This window comes from Ctenocephalides felis, unplaced genomic scaffold (assembly GCF_003426905.1).
Source record: "Ctenocephalides felis isolate EL2017-DRISC unplaced genomic scaffold, ASM342690v1 CF-g0.4_SCAFFOLD_00845, whole genome shotgun sequence".
Lineage (NCBI taxonomy): Eukaryota > Metazoa > Arthropoda > Insecta > Siphonaptera > Pulicidae > Ctenocephalides > Ctenocephalides felis.
Window position 1 is genome coordinate 44556038 of NW_020536999.1, and position 22189 is coordinate 44578226.

At 30.2% G+C, this 22189-nt stretch overlaps 2 protein-coding genes across 2 annotated transcripts; one reads left to right on the forward strand and one right to left on the reverse strand.

Moving 5' to 3' along the window:
* Positions 1 to 751: 751 nt before the first annotated feature.
* Positions 752 to 3267, reverse strand: LOC113383713 (ubiquinone biosynthesis monooxygenase COQ6, mitochondrial-like). The gene is made up of 5 exons (XM_026621966.1): positions 3238 to 3267; positions 3020 to 3127; positions 2689 to 2862; positions 1887 to 2089; positions 752 to 872 (listed from the first exon to the last, which is right to left on the reverse strand). The coding sequence occupies exons 1-5, from the start codon at positions 3265 to 3267 to the stop codon at positions 752 to 754; spliced, it is 636 nt and encodes a 211-aa protein (XP_026477751.1).
* Positions 3268 to 7915: 4648 nt separating this feature from the next.
* LOC113383721 (transient receptor potential channel pyrexia-like) lies at positions 7916 to 18793 on the forward strand. Its single transcript, XM_026621971.1, has 15 exons — positions 7916 to 7958; positions 8733 to 8930; positions 10876 to 11057; positions 11968 to 12256; positions 13564 to 13792; positions 15215 to 15332; positions 15538 to 15665; positions 15973 to 16202; positions 16311 to 16449; positions 16864 to 17078; positions 17158 to 17299; positions 17370 to 17494; positions 17628 to 17795; positions 17908 to 18108; positions 18359 to 18793. The coding sequence occupies exons 2-15, from the start codon at positions 8769 to 8771 to the stop codon at positions 18791 to 18793; spliced, it is 2763 nt and encodes a 920-aa protein (XP_026477756.1). The 5' UTR covers positions 7916 to 7958; positions 8733 to 8768.
* The last annotated feature ends 3396 nt before the right edge of the window (positions 18794 to 22189 follow it).

Consider the following 22189-nt stretch of genomic DNA (forward strand, 5'->3'; position numbering starts at 1 on the left):
AACTGCTGACGAATGTATGATTGTTGATCTGTCGCATGGCAACCTACACAAATATCCGTGGCAGTAGATATTATTTTGTCTTCAACGAGATTTAATATAAATTTATTATATTCCATGACACATTTATTCTCTAAGAAAAGTCTTATTCCATGAGGACATAATACAGCAACCTCTTCTTTTGTAAAAAAAACGTGATTCAATTAATGCAAGTTCATATAGGGTTTAGCGCTCGACTTACGCATGACATGACGGGATTGGATACTTGCGACATCAGCGCTTACGGCGTCGTAGTGTTCAACTACACGTTGGCGTTTTCGTTGCATTTGTACGGATTTACACCCGTGTAGCCTAAAGAAATTTTTACATCCATATTGCGCCTAAAGAAGTTTTACTTCAAAAATGTTTAACTAGGGTAAAAAGTATAAGATATTTTATGTATTCAATACTGTAAAACTTGAATCCTCACTGTAAAGATTAAATATATGAAAGCATATATTTTTTATTTCTGTGAATTGTATAGCCCGCAATCGTTTAATATTTTTTTTGCTAAGAGGTATACTTTTGACATACTCTACACTGTCAAATATGTCATATGCTTTCATATATTTAATCTTTACAGTGAGGATTCAAGTTTTACAGTATTGAATACATAAAATATCTTATACTTTTTACCCTAGTTAAACATTTTTTATTATTAAGGTAATAGGTTATTTATTTACTCTTACATTTCCATCATGTCTACACAAATGCACTAACCGATTTCCGCTCCTCTGTAGACAGCGTCACCCAGTAAAGTCGATAATGTAGCTGCGTCTCCGAAGCCTAAATTCACACCTTGCCCTGCTAACGGATGTACACGATGTGCAGCATCTCTGATTGTATAAAGAAGTAATATATGTATATAAGCAAGGCCTTGAATGCAATGCATGCGAAAAATGAGGGCGCACGCCTTAGGGGGCGCCAACACGATTCGGAAATTAAATTTATAATATAGTTTTTTCAATATCATTAAAGAAATATATCATTTCTTTGCATCTTTCACTAATCTCTGAACTAATATTTTAATTTCCCTAAAAATTTAATTTTAAAACAACAGTCTGATACGCGATGGGAAGTAAAGATGAATACATACAATTTACGATATCAATTAGAAGAAGTTTACGATGCAATTTGGGATATTTTAAATGATGAAAAATTAAATTTAAAAAATCTAACATAAAGTTCGAGTGTTATATTTAATAATTAAAGATTTTGTTTTTGCTCTTTTGGCATAATTTGCTTAATAGAATAAATGAGATAAAATCCCCGAAATAAATAAGTAAAATGTTTCAAAACCCAAATATCAATATTACACATGCATTAGAAACAATTAAAAATTTAAAAATATTCTTGTAAACGATAATGAACTTATTGAAATTTTTGTATGTTTTAAAAAAATTGGATTGGAAATAAATAAAATTGTTCGGTAGTGCGACAACGACAGAAGACAATAATTTGATTATAAGCACCCGCGAATCGCTTCCATCTTCTAAATAAATGTATTTTATGCGCTTTTTTGTGCAATAAATCCAGAGTTATTAAAAAGTATTTAAAAAATTGAAGTAAATGTTTATATAATTACTATTAATTAAATTATATATACATTGCTACATACTACATACATATACACATGCTACAGATAATGCATTGAAATACAGAACATTCAAATGGTTTAGAAACTTTATTTATAATAAGTAATTTCGAATAAATTGAAAAAAAAATCAATAGAATAGATTAGATTGATTATTGATTTTTCTTAAAAGGTAATATTGTAAAATCATAATATATGTGTCATGACTATTAAAATGTTAATACTATTACAAGAGTATTTAAATTTATATACTCACCCTATAAGTGCGACCCTATCTTGAACATAAGAACTAGAATGGCCGAATCCAAGAGGAAATGCTGCCCTGCTGCCCTCCGCCACAGCCTTAATCCTGGGAGGTGAAATAGTAGTAGACCCGCAATCCATTCCAACTAACCGCAATGCAGAACGCAAAGCACCGCTAGCCTCGCGTACCAAAACACTCTGGGGGTAGCGCTGGTCCTATTGTTTTTTTATAAAACAAAGATTTTAAGTAATTATTTTAAGGCTTATATAACGGTTTGAAGAGATTTTGTATTTTCTCTAGTGGCAGCTTTTTAAAAGTTTTTTCCAATTTAAACATATTATACGTGCAGTGTTAGCAACATGCCTCTTAAAAGTAAGAATTTGTTTAATTAAGAAATAGCCAAGTTCATTTGTCATTATTTAAATAACTCTAATACTTATCTAATTAAAAGTAACTGTTCCAGTTTTACCGAGGCCTTTTTTACAATTAGCTGATGAAATTAGCATTACTTCCAAGTCCCTTCCAAACCTTCATTTACATTTACTTCAATTCAAGTGATTACTAAATTACTGAATTGGTTCAATCCCGCATTCAACAACAACAATTAGGCAAAGTTGAAATAGGATCAAATTTACACTTATCATTAGTCCATTTGACGGTATTTCCAAAAATATTGGTCTGAATCCCATTGGAATCCTTTATGTACATGAATGTACTTATTATGGGTCACATTTTTTTCATCCGTGGATAGCTTTGTTAAATATACTCATTACATTCAGATACATGATAAATATCTCTGCCAAATTCTTCTTACCAAAGCATTATTCAGCTCAAATACAAATTCTTCGCTTGTCATTTTTAAAAGTTGCTTTGATCGATCTACGGGCACTGACCATACCAGTGAGCTAATATTTGAACCAAGTGGCAGTAGAGCAACTGGTCCACCAGGGATAAATCGTTGCCAAGCCGTTTCATTTGGTGCGGCGGCCTGGAAAAATATATAATATCTTTTAATTATATATTTATATAAATATTAAAAAATATAAAGTAGATTAATTATAGATTAAGAAACGTTTGAAAAATATTATAAAATGTAGATTCTGATAAAACATGATCTAAATCAAATTTGTTAATTTTCAATGTACCTCATCTAATTCCAAGGTAGCAACAACTCCCATTTGACCATACATCCAGGACATATAGGGTGTTCCCATTTCTCTTCTAACTAAGGAGTTAGCACCTTCAGCACCAATCTACAATATATACAAAGAAACATACATATTATTGAATACTGTAAATTTAATTAAGCCCGTCGTTTAATAAAAAAAATGTTATTAAGATTATTACAATAATTCGTAAATACTTGCCTAATACTTGCAAAAACACCATGCATTAGTTAGCTATAAGCTACTACACAATGGTTTCATTCTGGCAATTAACAATTAAAACATTGAACCAATTGAATTAAAATATAAAATAAAAGCTAGTTACTAATAAATATTATAACTTTGTAAAATAATTCAAAATAAGGAATGATTAAGTTACTTAAGCACAACCATAAAATAGATTTCTTCAATTCGATAATTCTACATTTTGAAACAAATACTTTTAGAAGATACTTTGCGGAAGATTGCCCACGGTTTGTGTGCATAACTGCATTAAACCAAATTCTTGCAAAAAACATTTAATTTCATTCAGCTTTGTACTCAAGCAACATCGCACATAGTTTTTAACTTCAATTTGTATTTCTCAAACTATTATATGGTTTAATAAAACGCCGAAATTGATTATTTCCCTGATATTTTTGTGCCGGGAGTAATGCAACAAAGTGTACGCGTAGATTGAAGAAACAAGTTCAAGAATAATGAGTCTCCCACAAATTGATTTAATTCGTTAAGAGTTCCAATATAATGCAGTATTCGCGCGAACCGCAAAGCTTTAAGTTGTGTTATTTAAGAATAATTACAATACGAATAAATTATATTTGCAATGCAATATCAATCGAATTTTAAATTATTTGCATATACAATGGTGCTTATTATTACGAAAGTGATTTTTTTCTACATATAAAAACTATGTAAAAATCTACGTTAATCAATCTTCGTTAAATTAGTTAAAAATATGTAATGTGGTAATAATTCAATTTGTGTTTGTCACAAAGATTAAATATGTAAAACGAAAAATTAAAATCTGTAATATGTTCATCATATAGGTAATTCAGTATAATTGCAAAATCAGGTTATATATCAACATTATCTTGATTATTAATTATAAAAAATATTATAACTTAAACATACTTAAAATATGTTCAGTGCTGGATTACCCCATAGGCCCGTGAGGCCTGGGCCTAGGGCGGCACAATTTAGGGGGCGGCAAATTTTTCAGAATGTCAAAATTTTAAACTCGATAAAATGTCACGACAATTTATTTTAAGGATAGATCCTGAAATTTTTTGTAAATTTAGAGATCATTCTCAAAACAGAACGTAATGCGTTTTCTAATCAAATTTATTATTTGTTGGTGCCGCATTGATATTTTTCTTGATGTATCAAATTTAATACAATATTTATCAAACTGATAAGCGTTTTTGGAGAATTATTGAAAATCTGTTCGTTTTTTGTAATTTTGTTAAGGTGAATCTTATATATAAAACGCTTTAAAAATTGTTCGATGGTTTCTTATATCATTTTCGGTATTAAATCAAACCATGATGAATTAACATAATATATTAATTGTTGTTCATTAATTTATTATGTTAAAATTTATTTTTTGTTTGTTTGTGCAAATATATTTTCTTTAAATGAGCCTGTAGGATAAAACAGAATCCTAAACTAAAATATCTAACAATTTGAAAAAAATGGATGTATGCATGTGTTTGTGCGGTTACAATTTTTTGTCAATTGACATTCGATTTATAATATCGGAAAGATGTGCTGATTTGTTTTCTGTAAAGACAGTTCCATCCATTTCGGAATTCATTTGATGGTAAAAAATGATCATCGGGCATACGCACATCAAACTATCAGATTTTTTATAAAAAATTTATGAATTATTACAAATTTTGTCTTCATTATTTTGAATCATTCCGTACCAAGATTTTTAACTTTTAAAGTTCACTAGATAGTTTAAGTGTCCTTTGCAAGGATCAATCGACATGAATGATTCAAAAAATATTCGCTTGGCTTTAACCGCGAAGCGTACTGTTTATGCCAAAGGCAGGTTTAGCATTTTTGGAGATACAGAGCGCAGAAAGTGCAAAAGTGGTGCAGGTTTTGAGAGTACAGATCATCCAATTGGAATGACTCAAAAAATATTTTGTTTGTGGTATTTTAGTGATATGAAGAAATGATTAGTTTTCCGAAAAGGCAAGTCCACTGGTTTCAAGAGAGAAAATTAAAATATCTAAAATTTTCAAATAATCGAATTATTTGAAAAAAAACTCGAAATTTTTGAATATCTCGGTTCTATTTATCAAGTTTAGTCCAATGTCTTCTCAATTTGTGAAATCAGTTCAGGCGTTTTTGAAAATTAAATTTTGATTTATCACATCACAAAAGCGCCTTTTAACACAAATTTTGACTATAAAATTTTATCAAACTTTGATGAAGTTTTAAAATTGGCAAATCTTTCAGAATTTTTTTTTCAATTTTAAAGATCGGTTTCTGGCTTTATTGCAAAAACGTAATATTTTTGCTTTTTTATTCTTATTTCAAACAACCGGCTTGGCCGATCGTCTCGCAAACCTAATCGGTCCGGCCAGTTTTTACCAAAAACTAATGAATACGATTTCGAACCAAGATCATTAGAATGGTTTTTGAATTTTTAAAATCGGCTTAAGATTGTGGGCTAAAACGTTGACGAATTTTTTCTTTCTTCTGCTAATTACTGCCTTCCTAAAAATTAAGGTAATTATTCATTCCGTTAATATAAGTAAAATTTTTTTGAATTATTTTGAAACCAGTCTCTCGGTTCTTTCAAAAACTGAATTGCAATTTTTGCACTTTTGCATTTTCCAAACGGCTAGACCTGAACTTGCCAAAAACTAATTAGAACTTTCTTATCTATGGGAATAAAACATGCATATTAATAATTTTTTTTAAGGTATGCCAAAATGTTCAGAAATGTCTGAAACGTAAAAATATGCAAAAAAACGATTTTTTGCGATTACTATAACTTACGAATACTTTGCGCAAAGTTAAAAATTGCATTTAAGTAATTTAGAATAAAATTATGGTTTAATTAAAAAAGTAAAAATTTGTCTATTAAAAAGGGCGCCTGATCAGATAGGGCCTAGGGCGGCAGAAAGCTTAATCCGCCACTGAATATGTTTTGAAGTTTATATTATATTCTTTATTGTAAATTAAATTATATTTTATAAATAAATATACCGAAGTTTCTTAATCAAAAACTACCTCAGATAATGAAGATATAGTTACTCTAATAGCGCCTAATAGAATTTTTGCCGGATTTGAAGAATACGTGAAATATTATTAAAATCAGTTATTTCAAATTTAAATAGAATAACAGACAGATAAATTTTTTTACAGTTTGGTTATAAAGTCATGAAATAATGTATAAACAGTAATTTAAGTGCGATGGTAATGAAAAGTGAGGAATTAAAAGTACTAAATGATTAAATTGTTAAAGAAGGTAAATTTATGTTACAAAATGGGCAGAAAACTTGAACAATTAAGTAAATATTTTAATGAACGATTAGAATTATCCATTACTGTTTATTAACATAAAGAAAAAATATAAATTTGAAATACTCAAAAAAATCATTTTAATTTTGAAGAGTAAGCCGAATTTTGTTTACAGAACGTTTTTTCAAACACAAACTATACGAAATTGTATACACTACTTCAAGTATAATGTAGCATGTTTCTTCCGAATTAGTTCAGGGTTCATTATTAATGCTAAGATTAGTAAAATTTATCATGTTACAAATTTACAAGGTAACCAAAATCAAGGGTGGCTTTGGTTAGAACTAATTTTATAACTTTTGTAAATCGATGATAATTACTTGCTGTTGTAATGCACATTGAAAAATAATATTGCATTACAAAATCTGAAATAAAAACAATTTCGTGTTTGAAAAAAAAATATTGTGATCTTCATCTCACAATCTTAGTTATAGTTTAAAAAATAATCGAATGACAAAAAAATATGCAGATGTGCAGACATCTTTCTACTGCCCGTAATTTTGAAGATTTAAACTGACTTATACATTATAGTTATGAAATGAAGAAATATTAATTGAAACAGGAATTTTAACTTTCATCTATGAATAACATTTACTAAATTATCTCCGAATTACGCTTCCAGTAAACAAACTATGGTTTATACAGGAACATAGCAGAAATAGCTTTTCGTGCCTTCCAATGATTATGCGAAGTAAAAATACTCGAACACAAATCTAGTGTGTATCATATTCTGAAAACGGGGAACCATATTATTTTACGCCAGATTAAATAAATCAGTGTAAAATACTTCTTTCTACGTCATATTATCCTGCAAGAAAATGTGAAACTTTTTATACATATAAGTAACAGAAAATAATTCAGCATGCTCAGTTCATAACGCCATTCCATTTGTATTTTATTTAAACATTGATTATAATTAATTTTAAATTAAGCAATAAATGGAATATTATACGTGAATACTTTGTATGATTTAACATAAATCTTTAGCGAAATTGATGATGGGCGATAGCAATAGAAATTCGCTAGGACCATGCTAAGACTAATATGAAGGCACAACAAATCTGTATTAGGATACAGTATTTAAGTTGAAATATGATTTTTTATGAATATTACTCAGCATTGTATTAGTGATTCACAACTACTAAATTTACGAATATAATATTAAGGCTAAAATAATCAAAATTAAATTAAAGAAACAATTAAATTAATGAAATATATCAGCGCTAACCACAAAATATTTAAACAGTAATTTAGGTAAACGTTAGTAAATAATTAATTTTTGTTAATTTAGTATCTGAATGAGTAAAAAGCGCCTTGTATACTTCATTCTTTAAAAATGACGGGACGTGCTGATAGAGTATATCCTGATGTAGAGAACGAAGTAAGTGTTTCGAAGTATTTTTCCATTATAAGGAATATTATCTAAATTTATTTCATATTTATTATAAATATAAAAATGATCATTATTATTTTATTAATGAAAATAGAAAAATCATTTATACAAATAAATATATAATTATATATATATAAATTTTATTTTTTATTTATTTATTAAACGCCCATGGCAATAATTATGTAACTATATTCGTATTTTTGAAGAAATATTTGTTTATATGCAGGTTATAAATAGAATTTACAATATTATTTTGTGTAATAAATCAGATATAAAATAGACAGTTACGCCAAAACAAACAAAATTTAACATATATATATATATATATATATATATATATATATATATATATATATATATTAACCACACTAGTATATCAATATATTCATCAAAATTTATCACTAGATAGTACAATTCAGAGCGTAATTGTAAGAGAATATTGAAATCGTCTCTACACCAATTAGGTTTGAACAATTCTATGTGAAATTTAAATTCAGAAATAGAATCAACTATGAATTCAAACAACAATTATGAAAATCTATCAAATCATTTTATAAAAACATGATATTCAACTCATAGAAATAATAACACTGCACACCAATATTTTTCTCTATTTTCTATAATAAAATAATATTTATATATATTTGTGTAGAAAAAAAGATTCTCTTACTATATGTATATGATTTCTTAATCTAAGAATTTGGAAAAACCGCGAATTCTTTACAGTGCGGACGCGACATTATTTATTATTCTATTCCGAAGGGATTCAGATGGATAGAATCAGTGGACTCGATACGAATGGACGATTCAGAAAATTTAGATGACAATTTAGACTCTGATAACGAGGAAGATGAACCTGACAGCATTTCGGACGAAGATTCTGGTGGAGTCCATCAGTTCCCATCGGAAAGACCGAGACAAGAAATTTGGCCCACCGAAGAAATACGAGAAACATTACAGGTGAGTACTCAAGAGTTGCATGAGTCGCATAGTGAAACAAATATGCACATTACAATATAGTAGAAATAGAACATATTTCGAAATAAAGATGTTTAACAGTATCAAGTTGAGACTGTTAAACTCAAGTTGAGGGAATGCAATACCGGTATACCGGTATACCGAATTACCGGTAGACCGCCCGATTTTTCGGCGGTATTTTTACCGATATTTATCCCAAAAATACCGGTATTTTCGGTATTTTTTACATAAGCGCTATTTAATACATAATACGCTAAAGTTTAAATTTCTCGGATCAAATTTATCTTTAAATTCCATAATCGCATAAACAGCTATATCTTCAAGTGATTCTATATGATAAACAAATGTCAATTCAATAACCAATATTATCTCAACTCGTCATTAAACTTAACATTTATTGCTTTCCAAAGGGCTTCATATTGTGTTACAATAAATAGAATTGGACTGATACATAATGATGTTTGTTTTATCTTTTGTGAAAATGTAACGGTTTTTAATTGATATTTGCGCCAAAATATTTTATATCATACAGATTACCCCTGCGTAATCTTTATTTTTTCTAACTTTATACATAATAATTATGATAATTACGAAATATTTTTGCTTCTTATTACAATTATAAAATATTATTTTTCGAAAACGTTTCGAAGTTTGAAAATACTATAGAAGCATCATATTGTTTTAAATAGCAATACTCAACAATTATAGTAACTTATTATTTATCTCGACAAAGTATCTGATCTTAAATTAGTGTAGAAAAATTATTTTTTTAAAATATTGGAGATTATGCTAATTCAACACATCAGATACAGACAATACAGTTTATTATAATAATGTAATATGATCTTTTATGAGTTTTTCGTCTTTCTTACTCATAAGTTTGTTTTTGGTGAAAAGTACTCAATATACTCGATAGTGATAATGAATTAATTAAATTGGATATACTTTTGTCAAATTATTATTTAAAAAAAAAAAACTTATTGTTTTATTTTATTGTTTAGTTGAATATAGTTGTAGTTGTATACACATTTTTTTATATTTGTACTAGTAACTTTCAATTTTGTTTACGTTTGTTTAAGATAATAAAAATACCGGTAATTTACCGGTATTCCGGTTTTTAAATGAAAAATTATCGAAATCGGCATTGAAATTTTCCATCGGTATTGCATTCCCTAGCTCAACTAATATTGTCAGTTCTCAACTAATATTTTAATAATATACACGCACTGCGAGTATGTTGAAAGTTTCGAATCATCAAAACATAATAGGAAAGCTTCTGTATTAACCACCTCTGATTAGATTTGGTAATTATGTAAATACAATAACTTTAAATTGATATAATAATTATGCCGTATTTATTAATATATACTGTAAATTTACAGCTAGTCTCATTTATTGACCCATAAGCAAATCTCGGTGCAATCTCAATGATAATTCATCATTGTAAGCAGAACATACATCGTGGAAAAAAATAAAACTGTCTTTTCACATCATATTTCTACGGACGATAATAATAGCGACACAAAGATCATGTGTGCAACGTGTGAATTTAGTTTCAATATCTAAATAATCTAAATAATCTAATACTTACAAATTTACTACATTGTGTAAGCTACCATAACGAACGAATAAATAACAGAATCCTAACAAGCACGTCCTAATTTTAGTTCTGACGTTTCTTTGTTTATAGTTTCAGCGTAGAAAGACAACCGCATTCGCATATATTAATTTTGAATACATATCTTAAATTGATTTTTGTAAAAACTTTCATGCAACAATAACTTTCTGCAAAAACAATATCATTCATTATTGATCGTCAATATAGTTACTAATCAAATTTTTTTTTCTAACGATTTTTATTTGGCTTTGTCTCATGTTTTACTCATTCATGGAAATTAAATAAATAATGAGTTTATTTAAATTGTAGAGTCTTCCGTATTACGAAGAAATTTCTATGCTTCTACAAGCTGGTAAAACAGATCTAATATCGAGACATCAGGCGGCCTGGACCACAGGACTGTTGTTGGCTGCCTGGACAGGAAATCACGCTCTGGTCAAACAATTGTTAGAAGATGGTGCAAATGTACATACAACTGACCCGGAAGGACGGTAACTTTAACTTTGATACGATTTTATATAACACTAGCAAACCCGACGAACTCCTTTTCGCCACCAGATGATTTCGTGAGAAAGATGAAGAAATTCTTTGTTTGTTTTATATTTGAAATGGAAAAATTTGATTTTATTACACAACAGTAATGAATTTATTTCGATTACAAAAATGAAGTGTTTTTTAGTTGAACTTCTCTAAGTAAATAAAAGTGAATCCGCAAATTATCCGTTTCGTTAAAGTGCTCTTTGGTAAACCACATTTTTTGTTTTGTGGTCCGACGTTAACACAAACAAAGAGGATGGTTTTCCAACTCGTGAACAGGCAACGTATAGCTGCCTATGTGAAAAACAATGATTTTCTGAATAATTTATATGAAATTTATTCCGCAAACACTAAGCGATTGGCCTTGCGGCTTGTTAATTATTATTGCAAACGCAAGGCGAACTGGAAATTGCAACCGTTTGAAGTCAAACGGTAGACCAGTCGGAATCATTGGTATGTCACCAAATCGTTAGCAATTTTTGATTGAATGGTGAAATTCAGTGCGTGAACATCATTACTCTTTGCGGCGAGAATTGCTGTTTGACTTAACCAAGCATAATTCTGATAATTCTCACTAATGTTATTACTCAAATTTTTAATTACGGTGCGTGAAGTTCCGGCAATTTGCATTGAGGCACGATGCCATGCACCACTAATTTTCTTAGCTATAAACCTTGCGGAGCCCGAGACCATTGCAACGAATGCGAAATCGGTTAGTGCGTTCTGGAGTTATATCGTCAGGAAAGAAAACCTTACTTATTTTTATATATATGTAGATTACGATTAGTTGAATTTTCCTAAAAACATATGATATTTTGGTTAACAATAAAATCAGTTCTTTTACCGCTTACATTACTATTACAGAACACCATTGCACCTGGCGTGTTGCATCGGTGACGAGCGCAGCGCCGAGTACCTTTTGGATCGCGGTGCGCGCCTTGAGCAATGGGACAAGGGTCGTCGTGCAACAGCTCTTCACTGCGCTGCATCCGCCGCCTCAAGACCGTGCGTCATGTTGCTTTTGAACCGCGGAGCCGATGTGAACGCTGGTTTGCAGCAAGCACGGAGTCCCTTACATTACGCTGTACTGAGCGGAGCAGTGCCTTGTGTAAGAGAGCTTTTACGCCAGGGAGCTTGCCCGGATACGCCTCAAGTAGAGTATAATCGACGAATTGCGAACTACAGTAGAATCCGATTAGTATGATGCCGGATATATTGACAACCGCTTAATATGACGTAATCCCACTAGGAATTTGGTTTCCATATAAAATTCCTTAAAAAAACAGCTGTCTAGTCGGATATATTGACATCGCTTACATTGACATGTCGCTTATAATGACCCATTTTTGCAAAAAAATATGTCCAATTATAATGACCGGCATGATTTTACATGATGTGGCCAAGTCTAAGAAAGCAATTGCTATGTCTTTTGTGCACAATACCACCAGGGACTGTTTTAAAATTATGTAAAGAAATCAATCAAAAATTACTGATTACTTACATTAAAAAAACACATTTGTATGTTTATGGGTAGGGTAGACTAATTATTAATGGCCCACCACGGATATCTCATAAACAAATAAAATTAGATTTTTTTTAACAATTATTTGATAGTAGAAGGCGAAAAATGTATAAATTCATAACCAGCCATCACCTTTATTCTTATGACTTTGCTATCAGAAAATAAGCAGCACATAACTGCTATAAAAAGGACCAGCTGAACCTTTACTTTGGCAAAGGTGTAAGCAATAAAATAGTAAAGTTTAAAAAAAAAACAATTTTACAAGAGATTAATTTAATAAATTGTTATTCCGGTTCTTCTGATGAATATTTCTGACCAATAGCAGATCAATGTAATATACTGTGTTGTCTTTGTAACAAATGTACCCACAGAATTAATATTTTGCATTGGTTCAATAATGTAGCGTAAAATGCCTTTAAAATTTAATAGAAGAAATTGCATCTGTACGCCCTCTGGTTGTTCCACTTTACCCCGTATGTGAGGTAAAATGGGTCAGAAACTAAAGGTTTAAAAAATAGTAAAAAATATAATATTTATATAATTAGTTTTTCTGAACATGTAAGTTTTTCTGAACATAGTTCGATAGATGCTTCTTTGATGTACTATGTTATGTGTTGTTCATTGGGTTTAGACAGTATAATTACCGTAAGCCAAATTGGACCGTTGTGCCCCGCCCTACCCTATGTCAATTTTATTTTATATTAAATTTTAATGTGCCATTTTTATTTTTAATTAAAACGCTTGTATAGGCTTTTCTTTTAAATTACTGAAAAATGTAACATATTTGCATATTAAAAAGTTTTTCTTCAGTACGCTTTTAATGACGACCGGTTAGTATGACGAGATTTCGGCGTCCCTTCGATGTCATACTAAGCGGATTCTACTGTATATTCATTTCTATAATCTGCAAGCAAACTATGCATTCTGAAATATCACAGGTATTCACCGAAACACCACTACATGTAGCGGCGGCCCTGGGTTCAGAAGACTGCATCCGGTTATTACTTGAACATGGCGCAGATTTTCGATCCCATTGGGGTCCCCGAAAAATGACTGCATTACATCTAGCATCGGAGGATGGAAATGCAATTTGTGCGCGACTTCTCACACAAGCTGGCGCTTCTGTCGATGCCAGGAATCATAGAAAACAAACTTCTTTACATTTAGGTAATGCAACATTTTAATTCATATTAACTTCCCGAAGGAGAAGTTTATGTTTTCATCAAACAATCCGATTCGCTAATTTTATGTTTTCTCGACGTTTCAAGCCATTCTGAATCGAATGAGATCAAATTTGGAAAAAGTATGTGTGTGTGTATGTGAACAGATTTTTTGCCGTAAATCGACGTTTTCTCGAAAACTGCTGGGCCGATTTCAAAAATTTAAAAGCCATTCGATGTATCTCGACGATGACTATCGTGGGACGATCGGCCGAGGAAGATATTGATTGGGAATCGTGCTGATTAGTTTTTGGTAAAGATCGGCCGGGTCGTTTTCTTGTAATAAAGTGTTAAAAAAATTTTTTCGACGATTTTTATTATTATTTTTTTCACGGTAGATACTATAGTCTTCTAGATCATACTAAAATATTACGGCCTTACGACAATTGGTTGACCTTTGAAAATTCGTCAAAGTTTGCAAAAATCGGTATCGTTTTTTTGGCATTTGTCAAAATTAGACCTTTCATCGACGTTTTCTCAAAAACGCGTAAACCGATTTCAGAAATTTAAAAGCCATTTGATTATTTCGATGAGGACTATCGTTTGTCAGTTTTGTGCGACGATCTGCCAAGCCGTTTCTTTGTAATTTGAAAAAAAAAGTTATACTTTTCGTCCACATTTAAGCTCATCCTACCGAACCGATTTTAAAAAATCAAAAACTGTTCGGAAGATATTAGTTGGGAATGGTACTGATTAGTTTTAGGTGAAAATCTACCAAGCCGTTTTCTTGTAATTAACTGTTGAAAAAATAATTGAAGCCGATTTTTATGGAATTTTTTAGCGATATATATTATGGTCTTATAGAACCACCTGTAATATCACGGCCTTATGACAACAAGTTTTTCAATTTTAAAAATTTCATCAAAGTTTAAGAAAATGAGTAGTTTTTTTGACGTTAGCTAAAATTAAAATTAGACGATTTACTTGGTATAACAATATAGTACTTGGTCTTAATAAACATACTAAACCATTAAAATCCTACGGAAACTGATTCAAATATATATATTTAAAATTTTAATTTTAAAATTTTAATTTAAATATAATTATAATAATTGTTGATTTTTGAAAAGTTGCTTTTTGAAAATACTCCGATTTAACGTGTTTGTTCGTTTTCAATTATGTGTAATAAATCTACTCATAAATTAATTTATTTTTTATTGATTAAGTCGATTATTTACACATATCGGAAAGTTCATGTAACTTTGCCTCAAATACCAATACCACTAGTTTAACATTAAAATTAAAATACTCTACATATCGGAAACTAATTCCAAACAAGATTGAAAATCGTATTTAACGTATAATTTTTCGGCTTTAAAATAGTAAATATTTAAAAAAGGAAAATTACATAATTTTGTATCATTTACAGCGGCGCTTGCTCAATCACCGGAAACATTGGAAGTTTTATTGGAATGTGGCGGTGATCCGAATGCGACTGACGCTGATGGTCGCACTCCACTGCATGGTGCAATAGTCAAAGAATCCAGGTACACGTTAAAAATAAATGCTCAAAATTTAATAAATAAATCTACTAACTTATTCCAATAATTCATTGAAAAGTCATTAATATTAGAACAGAAGTTAAATTAAACGAATTATGAAGTATATAATAAATCAAATTTCATTATTCATGTCATGGTAATCTCATTTTACATCATTAATCGTTTCTGAAAATCTACTTTACATTAACAGATCGTGCGAATGTGCACGGTTACTTCTCGACAACGGTGCATTAGTAAACCGTGCAGACAATTTTGGTTATACGCCGTTGCACATAGCGGCTCTAAATGAATTCTCATCTTGCGTATACATGCTAATAGGTCAGTAAGTAATAATATTATGTTGTTGAAGGTAATTGCATGATTTTTTTTATTACCTTATCATCACATATAATTAATTTTTCAATAGCGAGATAATGAATTTATTATTATAGATGTAAGTTTTGAGAAATTTAATTCCTCATTGTTCGTATTATACGGTAAATTTTATTATTTCGCAGTTTACTAATTGCTATTTTTTATGATTTAATTAAGTTTTCTATATTATTGGTAATTTTCCAGTGAATATAACTTAACAGTGCTTTTAGAAGGCAAAATACTTTAAACAATTTTTGTCATTTTACTTAAGGATATGGTGCAGATGTGACAGCCAGAACAGATGGTGGTGTGACTGCTTTATCGTTTATTTTGCGCCGTACGCCGGATGTAGTACCACGTTATTTAAGCAAATTCGATCATGCGATAAAATTGAATGACCACGAAATCGGAGACGCCGATTGCGAACTTAAGCTAGATTTCCGCATCCTTGTGCCAAGCACGGATCGAGGAGAAACAGAACTACTGAGAGCTTTCATCGAGGTTTAGTAAAAAAAACAGCTATTATCAAATTGAACTTTCATAATATTAAAGTGTACTCGAAAAAAATGGCGGATGCCTTTCAGCACCATTAATTTTTTATTTTCATAGGTCGGACGCAAAGATGTTCTTAAACATCCATTGTGTGAAACTTTCCTATTTCTCAAGTGGAGAAGAATTAGAAAATTTTTCTTATTGAGTTTATTATTCCACGCAGTATTCGTGATACATTTTAGTTGGTACATCATAGGTGAGTAGAACATTGAGATAATACGTAGGTTAAAATCATTTGACTGTATCAGAGTGTAGCAGCGTATCGTTATTTTGTATCATAAAACACAATTTAAAATCAGTTATTAAATGTATTATTATGGTAGGAATTACGAGAGCGTGAAAATTATGTAGACGCAATGGTAAAAGTTGATAATAATCTTGACTACGTTATTTGAAATTTGTTTGAAGTATAATAAAGATAAAAAAAAATTATTAAGCTGTTTTCCAATAAAGAAAATATCGATTATTTAAAACGCATGACTTTTATGAATATTACATAATTACTATTAAAGTGAAGTCTTATAAAATTTGTAACAAGATTGTACCACTTCCGAAATTTTCGAAACAAACGTCTAAACAATTTCATTGTTTCAATTACAATCTGTTTTAGCTGTCTTTTTGATTGATTGTACTACAAAAAGCGATGAGCAAATATGCCAAATGACTCCTCGATACGCAAAACCGCTAGGTTTTTGGGTATTGACACTTAACTGCATGCTGCTGGCCAAAGAATTATTTCAAATTTCCCAAGGGTGGATAGGATATAGCCGACAATGGGAAAATTGGTTGCAGTGGATTATTATTATCACTGTCTTTCTTTGCGTGGTAGGCATATGGATGCAAAAATATAATTTTCAAATATATAATATATAGATTCTGTAATCTTTTATTCCTCGCCTTTTAGACACCACAGTACTACATTTTAGGCAAATGGACATGGCAGCATCATGTTGCGGCGTTAGCAATACTTTTCACCTGGTTAGAACTAATGATGTTAGTCGGAAGATTTCCAATATTTGGACTATATGTTCAAATGTTTACTACCGGTAAAAGACTAAAAGATAGAAAATTCAAACAAAATAATTTATTATAAATATTAAATATATTTTTTTTCAGTGGCAGTGAATTTTTCGAAGTTTTTGATGGCCTATTGCTTTTTAATTGTAGCTTTTGCACTGAGCTTTGGCGTGCTTTTTGCTGAAGTACCATCATTTAGCACAATTCCCTTAGCTTTACTTAAGGTAACATGATGACAAATAATTAAAAATGCTTAAGAATGAGATATCATAATGCTATATGTTGCATTTTGTTTAAATATAAAATATTTACTAATTGTACAAAACTATAAATTTTTTTTTCATTTTATTATGATAGGCTGTTGTGATGATGTCCGGGGAATTAGAATTTGATGACATATTTCATGCTGAAGAATATCCTGTGAGATATCCTATAACTGCACACATCATATTTTGTGCATTTATTGTGCTAGTCACTGTTATTCTTACCAATTTACTGGTTGGTCTAGCTGTGAGTGATATTCAGGTAAGAATACCATGAGAAGTATGACTGATTTATAAAAAATATTTTTCTGGAATATCAACATTTAATACAATTTTAATTGAAGCAAAATTTTAGCTAATATTTCCCTATTTAGGGTTTGCAGCAAAGCGCAGGGTTAGACAGATTATCGCGCCAAGCAGAATTGGTAGGACGACTTGAGAGTATACTATTTTCAAAGTTATTGAGAAGATTGCCCACAAGAATTGTTCTCATATGCCATCGGAGTGCTATGTTACTCACATCTACTGGGCAATGGGCACTTTATATTAGACCAAATGACCCACGAGAAATGAGAGTAAGTTTACCATACTAATTTACCATATAAAAACTCAAAGTAAATGCAGTTTAAATTTAAGTTGAAACAAACTTAAACATCATTTTAAAATTTGAAAGATTATGAGAAATAATGTAAAAAAACATAACATTATAATAAAACTAGAATAATCATTAAAATATTATTTTTCATTGTTTGTTCACGTTCTAGATAGAAATATTATGAAAATATGAAATAATCAAAATTGAATTTCTAATTTATTTAATTAAAGATTCCTAGAGAACTCATCACATCTATATACCAGTTAATAGTAGAACGAAAAGATCTACAACAAAATAAACGCAAGAGGGCCACCATATCTAAACCGCCTGAAAATTGTATCGGCTTCAAAAAACACAGTCATACAAATATTTCTAAGCCTGACAGCTATTCAAGTCTTGTTACTCAAACTATAAAATCAGTTCCTCAAGTTTACAATACAAATAAAGTTAGCAATCATCAGAGGGGATATAGAATGCGTACCTACTCTGAAATACCTTCCAAAGACCATAACGGAAGAGAACTTGCCTTAATAAATGAAAATATTAGAGAAATGAAATTACATCTTACTGATTTATGCCAAAGAATTGATAACTTAAACCAAACAATAGCAGAAAATGCAAACAATATAAGAACAGATAGGAATGGCAAAGTTTATGCAAATTAGAACAAATCAAATGTTGTACAAAATATTTGTAATACAAAAATATTTGAAATAAGATAAAAGTATGTGAAGACTGTAGAGTTAAATATTTTTATACAAGAAATGCAATAAATTTAAGCAATTAACTATAATGTATGTAATCTTATGTATTATTTATTATGTAATATTTATATATATATATATATATATATATAATCCAAATATAAGATATATATTAAACTGACTTACCAAAAGATTACAAGTGAATTTCTCTCCAGTTTCCAATTCAACTTCATTTTTAGTATTTTCTTTTGCCAATTTTAGTTTTTTTACTTTTGCTTTATTTAAAATTGTTATGTTGGTTTTTGGAGATTCTTCAAAAGAAGAGTACAAAGCATGTAATATTTCATCATTTTCAATTATGAACGCTATGTCGTTATGCATATTATCATTGAAATTGATGGATGCATCAGAACATGCATCCCAAACCTAATAAAATTTCAAAATCTTATATAGTAAACATTAAATATAAATTATTTTTGATGCAAAATAGACCTGCATATCATTTACTGCTTTCTTTCTTCTAATTTTATCCCACACATTGATATCTTTGAACAATTGAGAAGATCCTTTGTTAATAGCCGATACTCTGTTTGAGTAGTTAGAAAGTTCCTTTTTAGCATATTTTGGACCACCTTCAAGCAGTAAAATTTGCTTATTCGAAAGCCTTGTATCATTTGCTAGAAATCAAAATATTATCAATAAAATATCTAAACTAAAATCAAATACTTTGAGCCAATATCATGCATTATTTACAAGTAGTGTGAGAAAATAAAGTGAAAAAATTTTAGATAAAAATATAATTCAAATTATTTATTAATCAATAAAAGATAAGTATCAAAGTATCACTTATTATGAGAAAAAATATAAATGAAAAAGAAAATATATTTTATTATTTTGACACACAAAACAAATCATATTCCAATAATAAATAAAACTCATTTAATTATGTAATGACATTACGTATTCTTTGCACCAAACATTAGAGTTTATATTTCACCTAACATAATCAAAACATTATTCACATATTTAAGTTGTAATTAAATAATAAACCAACGATAGTTTTTAGTTTAACCTAAAATTACCTAATGCTAAAAGGAATGCTGTGCCAACCATTCCTCCTCCTGCTATTATTATGTCATATTGATTTTTAGTTTCGGCTGTACTGTATTTATGAAAACCATTTTCAATAAAGTATGTCACAGGTTGAATAAAGTTTCTATTATATTTTAAAATGGTATTATATTTTGAAATAGCACCAGCCATTTTTGCGCTATTTGACTACTAGTTTGACAGATGTATACGATGCTGACATCTTCAGCATCATTACATTTGCGTGAGGTTGACAACACTGCTACAAAACGCCATTGAAAACGATTATGTTGGTTGTGTCAGAAACTTCCTCTCAAAATGCAATTCCAAAAACGTTAATTAAACGAAAGTGTAATAACTAAATATTGTATAGTATTTATTAATTTAGAGAAATATAGAATCATTCGATAATATCATTTTATATATATGAAGAAGAAGAAGTCAGTAATATTATATCACACAAGTGTAAGCATATGTGTATTGCTTATTCATGGAGATATGTAAATTGAACATATATAAATGATGTATATATATATATATATTAATTCTACTTATTTGCTTATATCTGAAAATAATGCTTAATATTAAAAATTATTACAAATCATAGCTTGTACATATGAAGAAGGAAGTGACAGTATATATTTATCAAAGACACAAGTGTAAGCATGACGAAGGCATATATATGTGTATGCTTATTCATGGAGGTATGTAAATTGACAATATATAATGATATATATATTAATTCACTTATTTGCATATGATATCTGAAAAATATGCTTAATATTAAAATTATTACAAATCAAGCTTGTACTTCATTCAATTTATATTTTATTATAACATTAAATTTTATATGTTTATTATTTTAAATTTTATTATTTATAATATATAAATCAGACTTGAGTTTTGCTGTGACGTGCATTTTAAAACCAATCAAAGAGCGGCTTGGCCCACTCATTAAGGGTCCTCAGCCAGCCTTGTGGTCTGCGTTGTCCTTGATTCCGATTCGGCGGTCCAACTGCAGTATGCACTCCCCCAACGCTATATCTATTTCCAGCATATTTGTCGTTAACTGTAATTTCTGGATAATCAACCTCACCGGTATTCTCTGTGACAGGTTTATGGAGGAAATCCTGAAAAGTTCCAATAGCTGATTGACCTATATTTTGAAAAACATCAGCAACCGCTTGTCCAGCGCCTTGCAAACCGCCGATAGCGTTCTGACCAGCGTCTTGTAGAGCGTCGACCGCGGTTTGCGAGACGCTCTGCAAGCGCCTACAGAAGACTGACCGACGTCTTGCAGAGCGCTGACTGCGGACTCCTGAATTGGAGCGAATACCGTTTGTGGGCCAGTGTTGAAGACGTTCATGAATAGATTTTCAAACCATCCTGGGCGGTTGGTGACCGGCTCATCGGCGTCTACAACTTCAGGTTCGAAGTTATTATAGTCATAGTCCGAGCTTCCGTGGTTGTTGTTATCTCCATTTCGTTTCCTCCATGACTTCCTTGACCACCGCTACCATGACTTCCCCCTCCATGATGGTTTCCGCCACCGTGGTGGTTTCCTCCTCCATGTATTCCACCCCCATGATTATTACCACCACATGACCGCCAGCACCATATTGACCTCCTCCACCGCAATTGTAAATATAGTTGTGATTGACTGTTACATCAGCAAATAGAAATTTGTGATCAAAATGTCCAAATGTTCGTCACACTGGGCGCTCCCGCCTCCTATTCCTTGAATTTTGAAAATGGGTTAGTAAGGCTTATTTCTATTCATTATTTTGTTCTTTTGAAATTCTTATTGAATTATTATTCTATTACAAATGTCATTATAATAAGACCATTGATCAAGTTGTTGACAATGTTATGTAAAGCATAAAAGAAGTTTGATCAATTGTGCAAATTGTTTTTTGTAATGATTTATTTTTGTGGCTTTTTGCTCAAATTATTTATTATCTCGTAGATACTTAATTTTGTAATTATATAAATAGATTCGTATTACTAATGATAAAAACGCAATATTTTAAGTATTCTCTAACATAGAGGCAATAACTTTAAACCGTTGACTATAATGAAAAATATTATCAAAACAATTTATTTTAATAACATTATCTCATAATTAAATCAATTACTGCAAGGTCTCGGTCTTCTTCGGCGGTTACTATATCGTAACCGTTGGGTCCACTGGGTTGCTTGTAGGAAATGCACAAATACCAACAGCAGCATATGAAAAAAATCTATAAAAACAAACTGCCAAATTATGTT